This window comes from Montipora capricornis, chromosome 9, assembly GCF_036669925.1.
Source record: "Montipora capricornis isolate CH-2021 chromosome 9, ASM3666992v2, whole genome shotgun sequence".
NCBI lineage: Eukaryota > Metazoa > Cnidaria > Anthozoa > Scleractinia > Acroporidae > Montipora > Montipora capricornis.
Genome location: NC_090891.1, coordinates 40,915,426 through 40,922,925, shown reverse-complemented (window position 1 = coordinate 40,922,925; position 7,500 = coordinate 40,915,426). Strand labels below are relative to the sequence as shown.

General features: G+C 37.4%; 1 protein-coding gene across 2 annotated transcripts in view; it reads left to right on the top strand.

The window, feature by feature from the left end:
• The window catches only part of LOC138014926 (la-related protein 1B-like), a 30,432-nt gene that overhangs the window by 9,598 nt on the left and 13,334 nt on the right, over nt 1-7,500 (top strand). For both annotated transcript variants that reach the window (XM_068861817.1, XM_068861816.1), the window contains exons 6-15: nt 1-166; nt 511-565; nt 704-793; nt 1,755-1,860; nt 2,606-2,659; nt 2,745-2,867; nt 3,890-3,960; nt 4,235-4,332; nt 5,002-5,176; nt 6,878-6,919. The exon at nt 1-166 is cut by the window's left edge. In XM_068861817.1, the coding sequence (XP_068717918.1) occupies nt 1-166; nt 511-565; nt 704-793; nt 1,755-1,860; nt 2,606-2,659; nt 2,745-2,867; nt 3,890-3,960; nt 4,235-4,332; nt 5,002-5,176; nt 6,878-6,919 (980 nt within the window). The remainder of the gene's footprint in view (nt 167-510; nt 566-703; nt 794-1,754; nt 1,861-2,605; nt 2,660-2,744; nt 2,868-3,889; nt 3,961-4,234; nt 4,333-5,001; nt 5,177-6,877; nt 6,920-7,500) is intronic.

The following is a 7,500-nucleotide window of genomic DNA, read 5'->3' as shown; positions in this document are numbered from 1 at the left end:
CACAGCAGTTTGGTTATCAGATGTACAATGGCACAACTTACTTTGCCCAGCCAGCCTATGGTTCCAATCAACCGTACAACCCTAACTTTTACTACAGTTCTGGAAACTATATGACAGCAGTGCCATACGACGAAGCACCGTTGAAGGAATATGTAAAAAACCAAATGTAAGTTGTCTTTTGGTTTTGTACAGAGAAAATGTATTATTATCATAAATCTGGATTTTATATTTTTCATCATGTAATCATACAGTGTGGAGATACCAGTAAGCGTCCAGAAATTGAATGACCAATGTCTGAACCAGGGAATCAATCTCACACGTGAAAACACTCTTGTATTACCCTCTGCAAGCAGGCTGCTTAAGACTTAGCTGAAACGTCTCAACCAACAACAAAATATCACGAGTCAATGACAAAAACTAGCTTTAATTAATTATGTCATCTCTTGACTACCACTACTCCATTTTTAAAAATATCAACTTATAATTGTCTTGTTTTGATTTTGAATTTAGAGAGTACTACTTTTGTGATCAAAACCTTCAGAAAGACATCTTCTTGAGACGACAGGTAACAGAAATTTATGACTTGTTTTGGTACAGCTCAAGACTGTACTATACATGTATGTATGTTTTTAAGTTAAAGCTTGCTTTGTAGGAATCATTGCCTCTATCATTATTTTAATTTTATTCTCGTTACTTTTTGTAGATGGACAGTGAAGGCTACATCCCATTAGGACTTATTGCAAGCTTCTACAGAGTTCAAGCCCTTACACAGGATATTAACCTTATTGTAGAGGTTTGTACGCCTTTGATTCTATGTGGCCAGTTCAATAGCTGTCTATGTGTTACATCTGAGAATATTCTCTGTGGGGAATGTTTCCATTCCTAGGCAAAATTTGTGCAATTGTGCTGCACAAACTTTATTCATAACAGCTCAGAACGGAAAACTGGCTCTGGTTGTTGAGTTAGTGGGTTCTTTGAAAAGTTAAGGGTCATTTTTCAAATTGAAAACGGTCTTATCTCCAGGGCTTACATTATTATTAAACTTCAGTGGAATACGATCCATTGGCCAGTGTACATGTAGCCCTGAGAAGGACTGTTGTCGGTGACAGACTTTCAACACCTGGGTGAAAGTCATGTTACTGTTCTTTCAAATCTTCCAATGCTGCTTTTGCACATTTTTTTTAGTCAAGTTAAGAAAAAAGAAAAAAAATCTTGAAATGTACATAAGTTATTGCAGAAACAAAACTTTAATAACAGTTAATCAACTCTAAAGGTGTCGTAATCCCTGATGGCGTGACTCCTCTGGGACCTGTTTCTGCAGCAAACTGCTGCTTCACTTATAATTAGCATTTTTTGGTTACACCTGAGTGTTGGGCACACTTTTTTAAAATTCTCCAGGCAATGAAAATCACTTTGTCGACATGAAATGTGCTGGGAGAGTGAAAAGTCTACTAAAAACGCAAAAAAAGTCACTACCCCCAGGACCTTTACCTCGTCTTGTGCTACGTTCATCTTGTAAGGCCCAGTTGTATCAAACCTAGCCAAGGTCACTTCACCAATATCCTTGGTAACTCATCACCAAACAGAAACGTAGTGACTGCATTACGTTTACTGCAAACAAGACTGCTAACAAAGAAGCCACCGTCAAACCCTGATTAAGTATGAAAAACATAGCACTTTATTTTTGGCATGTCACCCCTGACCGTTTAAAGCATACTTGTAGATTGATGAAAGTTGTTTGTTGCATTTTGCAGGCACTGCAAGGAAGTGAAGTTGTGGAACTTAACTTGACAGAAGGCAAAATTCGACGAAAGGATAACCCTGTTTTGTGGGTGATACCAGCGGACCAACCCTTAACTGGTTTGTCTTAAACTCTCTTTGCACTAAAGTTTTATGCAAACGGTAAATGAATGTCTTAACCCATTGACTCCCAGGGGTTCCCCATTGATGAGTAAAATCGTCTGGCGTTAGACAGAGTGAAATACTAAGAGCGCGTTCAGTTCAATTGACCTCATTCCGGAATTAGAATACGTGGAGTGATGATTAAAACGGTATGTTTGGCACGTTTCGAGGCAGCAAGGATAACAAAAGTATGTTTAAAATAGCATTTTAGCAGATATTTGAAAATTGTAATGTGAATCTCTGTAAAGAGGAAGGATTTCTAATTTATATTCCATGTATTCCTATTCCGGAATATTGTCAATCGAACGCACCCTAAGTCTGGTCGGTTTAGGCCGGTTTTGGGCGTCAAAGGGTTAATTTAATTGAAACCAAGCATTAAGTCATCTTGTTAAGTGATTGCAATATCTTTTCCAAAAGATAATAATAATAATTATAATTAAAAATTCGACGAAAAGACAACCCTGTTTTGTGGCTGATACCAGTGGACCAACCCTTTACTGGTTTGTCTTAAAACTCTCTTTGCAGTAAAGTGTTATGCAAACGGTAAATGAATGTCTTAATTTAATTCACACCAAGCATCAAGTCATCTTGTTGAGGGATTGCAATATCTTTTCCAAGATAAAATAATTATTATTATGGTGAGAATGTAAACTCCCACAAGTATTAATATTCCCTTTAACCTTGTTCTGTGTTCATTCCCTAGTTGAAAACAACATGGCACAAGAACCAATTCTTACAGCAAAGCAAGATGTTATTGGTACGGAGAAGTGAGCTTTTTGAGCCTGTGGTTTTAACAATTTCAATACTTATTGCAATTCCTTTTTAATTAATCTTCATGCCAGAAGTGGAACAATCAAAGGTGGCCAAGAGACCCACCAGTCTGGATAATCCCTCTGAGTTAATTAAATTGGCACAAAGGGAATCAGTCATGAATAACTCGTCTAGCAAAGAGGAGAGCAATAAAGGTGAGGAGACAACAGATATGGAGTGTTATCTTACAGTTTCTAAGCACTATAGGTGTTGCCAGAGGCACCCTTTTGCCTGAGGTCCAATTACAAAGCCAGCTACTGGATGGAGACTGCTTCAATATCTGCGTGTAAATCCCTGGTAACCCAGCCAAGAACTGACATGCCGCAAAGATCTCAAGTCTCCTACAACATCAGTGCCACAAATTTAATGACCTTTATTGGTAAAAGTTTTGTGTTTGCAAAATTAATATTACAATGAATTAATCACCCTCAGCTATTCAATGGGCTATTGGGATTCTTTGTTACATTCAATACCAGTTTTTGGGGGAGCTTGCGTGTGTGGAGCACCATTAGTAAGAAAATATGGTAACCCATCTGTGTGAGAAAATTTGGTTTGGGACCGTACGACAGGAACTTTGATAGTTACGATCAGTTGACACCTGTCAAAACAAGGTACCTGCTGACCAGTATCACATGACCATATTGTGGGCTCAAGTGTAAAGCTCATCAAGGTCAACTGTTTTTTTTTTAAGTTGACCACTGACCAGGTATTGGAATTTGATTGGATTGCTGGCTCAGGCCAGGTTAACTTATTGTAAGATTAAATGACACGGGAGCTTGCCGAAATCTGTATATTATGTATTTTCATTGTAGCATGGTTAGATTGTGATAATGCATGGTCAGTTGTGGTTGACCCTAAGTGCTTTTTTAGCTGGTTACGGAATTTTCCGAGTGGTGGGGGGAAATACTGAAGGAAAAGAAAAGACAGGGGTGGGGTACAAGAGGTACAAAATATAAAAATACAGGAACTTGGCTTTTCATCCCATTGCCCTAACTCTTGGCATTCACCATGGGGAAATTCACTCTGTAATTTAGTGCAATGTTTCTGTGGAAATTGGCTGCGGTTTTAGGACAAAATGGGGCAAAAGTCACTAAGAACGTTTTGGCCCAGAGCCCTTAAATTATTTCATTGTAACTTCTGTCTTACTAATTTTCATATTTTGTTTTTCATGTTGCAGATACAAAAAAGTCAGATTCTGAGGAATGGACAGAAGTAAAAAGAAGGAAACCGTCAAGAGCAGAAGCCAAGGTTAGAGGAGTAGTTGATGCAGAAAACTTTGTTTGTCTCAAGGCTTATGCTTAACCTGGCACAAAGCTTCTTTAATGATGCTGATACAGTACAGGGGTGTATTTGTAGTATTGTTCAATGACAACCCAGAGTTCCAGGCAAGCTTTGAGAGGCATGATCTGAAAGGATCAAGCTGGACCATCTTATTATTTATTGCAATTTGTAAGGTACAGAAGAAAGACCGTGGGGTGTTTCATTGTAGACTCATTTCTCGCTGTCTCTTTGTATTTATTAGACTACAGGTTTCTCAAATGACCAAGAAGAACTGGACTTCAAGTTTGATGAAGAATTAGAAAATCAAGGAAAACAAGCAACAATTTGTTCTTTAGACTGGTTAGTTTTAAAATGTCTTTATGGTACTGGCAATTTTTGTAACTTGCCATGGTTGTAAATATTAAGGACAAATCGCACTATTTTTCTCTAAATTGCACAATTTCCCCATCCAGTGAGAGAGGAACACTAAAACAATTTAAACAACCAATCAGATTTCAAGGCTTGTTTAAGGTAACCAATCAAATTGCAGGAAAATGGAAGACAAAGAAAGCCATTGTGTGAGAAATTTTGTAACTTTTGTTTCAACAAAAATAGTGGCACTTACTACATGTAAATCCTGGGCTGGTTGTTCAAAAGCCGATTAACGCTAATCCCAGATTAAAAGTCAATCAAGGAGTTTGGACTCCCAAATGCTGTTCAATGCTGATATTCGGCCAAACGTTTCATTAGAGGGATTCAATCTTTAAAAACAAAAATAAGCAAAAGAAAATTTCACCAAAAAGTTGAAAAGAAGAAACAAAAGTTTACTCTAATCCTGGATTAAGTTAATCGGCTTTCAGACAACTGGGCCCTGTATTTGAGCAATTAAATAATAAATTATTATTGTGTGATTTCTAAGTGGATGTAATAAAGTGGCAATTGAACTTTGTGCCATGCAATCATACTTGTGATTTCAGACCAAGTTCAGTTACCATTATCAAACATGTTGACCTGTGTCTGAATTTGTAGGGATGATGATTCAGATGATGAAATTGATGATCAGGATATACACAAAATAATGATAGTCACCCAGACTCCTCCTTCAATCAAGAAACACGACAGGACAGGGAGTTATGTTACCAGAGTTAAAATGACACAGGAACTTTCCAAAGCCATCAATGATGGGCTTTACTATTATGAACAGGTAATGGAGAATTGAATGAGATATTTCTTTTTATGCCAAACTTTCCTGATGTTTCCTGATGTTTTACAGGCTGGTTTCTTTCATCCACCATTGCCTTGTATTTTGCCCTTTTTCTGCTCAGCCCAGTGTTTTCAAGAGGATTTTGTCTTAGGGAAGTCTCAAGGCCCCCTTTCCCGAAAAATAGGGACCCTGCAGGAGCTCAAGTGGGACAAAGTTACTTGCGCTCCATGACTAGGGTGGAAAACATCCTTTGTGATTTCTCTGTCCATTTCATCAAGGCACATTCAAATTGGAACTCTTGCAATGGTGGCCCTTAGACTATATTGTAAATGCATTTGATTTGTTTGCCTCGAGACAGATCTTACAGGTCATGATCTTTTTGTCTGCATCATAGGCAAGCCATGTGTATTTTAATCGCCATTCACTCTGAAAAACATCGTCTTTCTTCACTGAAATAGCTTTTTGATCTTGCTTGCTATGTTGTCCTCTTAGTTGTCCTCTTCACCAATGAGCATTTTGATGATCTTCTACACTTTCTTAAATCCTCGGTACTTTAGGGCGAAAGAAAGGATCTAATTTTCTCCATAATTACAAATACAAGTAGCGGAAACAAAGCGTGGGAAAATTTGTACACGCGAGCCATGATTGGTTCTGGTCTCGCTTCTGATTGGTTGAAAAAGTGGCACAAGAACTTTGAACCAGTCACTTAGTGAAGTAATGCAAAACCAAAGCAATTTGCTAATTACTATACTTTCGTCACTCAGTTGAAAAGTGCTCTAACCTCTAAAACTTCCCCCACTGATGAAGTCTGGCATAAGACAGTAAACTCAAGAATTCCTGCTCTTAGGATTTAAATGGTTAATGTTTGCAAGAAAAAACAAACCTAATGCCCTCCCCAAAATCTTGCAGACATTGGCAAACACGACCTATTGCTCATTTATTTTTTTTAAAGGACAGAATACATGGATTTGAATGGGAAGGTTCCAAAATTTGTTTCAGATTTTTGTAAGAAAATGCGTTTTTCTGTGTACAGTGGAACCACGATTAACGGACCTCTATATAGTTATATAGATACGTTTATAACAAAGTCCTTGAAACAATGAACGACATTCATCAGTCCGGCCAAAGTTACAGTAAAATGTATGAAACAGAGCCTTGATAAAACAAACCTCCAAAAAAGCAAACAATTATTGTGGAGGCCCAAGTGTAAAATCTACGTTAATGTAACGATTAAATATCAAAACACAACAAATGATGATTACAAAACAGATCAGCAATGATGAAAATCGTGACATTATACGCTTTCACTATTGAGAAATCTACACATCTTTTTTTATCCAGCATCTAAAGTAGTTTTCGATTGTTTAAGTTCTTTTGTATAAGCAGACTGGACCTCGTATCCTGAGAAAGCCTTAACTATCATTACTGTCCAGGTAACGCGTATTGTAGCTTTTTGCACTGAAAATTGTAGCCACAGATCTTAACAAATCACAGTTCAAAGCTGGGTACAGTACAGAGCAATGTAGTGTCAACAATCTTACAAAAAAAGAAAAAAATACACCTCAATATAACGAACATTCCTGTTGCTGTTCTAAAAATTGGTCATGAACGTAACGAAATCTCGACGTAACTAACTAATTGGTACTTTGTTAAATTGAAGTTTCACTGTAAAAGGAATAATTTTGTTCAACTTTATTTCAGGATCTTTGGGATGATGGAGATGACTGTTACTTAAACAGAAAGGTAAGTATTGATCACTTAATGTTTAATGTAGTAAAATTCCATCCTGCTTCCTTTTTTCGTGATGGCTTTGAGCGTTGTGCCTCTGAGTGTAATGCCTTGTTGTGTGAAGGCTTTGAGTGTGAAGCCTTTTTGTATTATGCCCTTCTGCGTGATGCCTTATAGTACCCGGTATTACCTGTGCTTTTTTTAGCAATTCAATTTTGTCGTAGATATACCCTTATACAGTACCACTCAAATGTAAGTTACCAGTCGCGTTTCAGGAGCAACAAAATCCGTGCTATGTGATGAGCGTCCAGCGTGACATGATTCGTGTAGCACGAGAGTCCCTGAAGCAGACATTTTTGCCATAAATTTAGGAGGACTGTACCTGTCACTCCATGTTATTTAGTTTGCCTCTGTAAACTCTTAATTGGCTTAAAATAAACTGAAGCAAGTATTTTTAGAGCTCTAGCCAGGGATGTAGCTGCAATAAAAACGAAGTATTCAAGCAATTAAATAATCTCTTTCAACCAGGTATATTTGGTGCCTCGTAGCATAATCCCAAAAAATAATAGAAGTTGTTACTTAAATTTGTTTTTGTA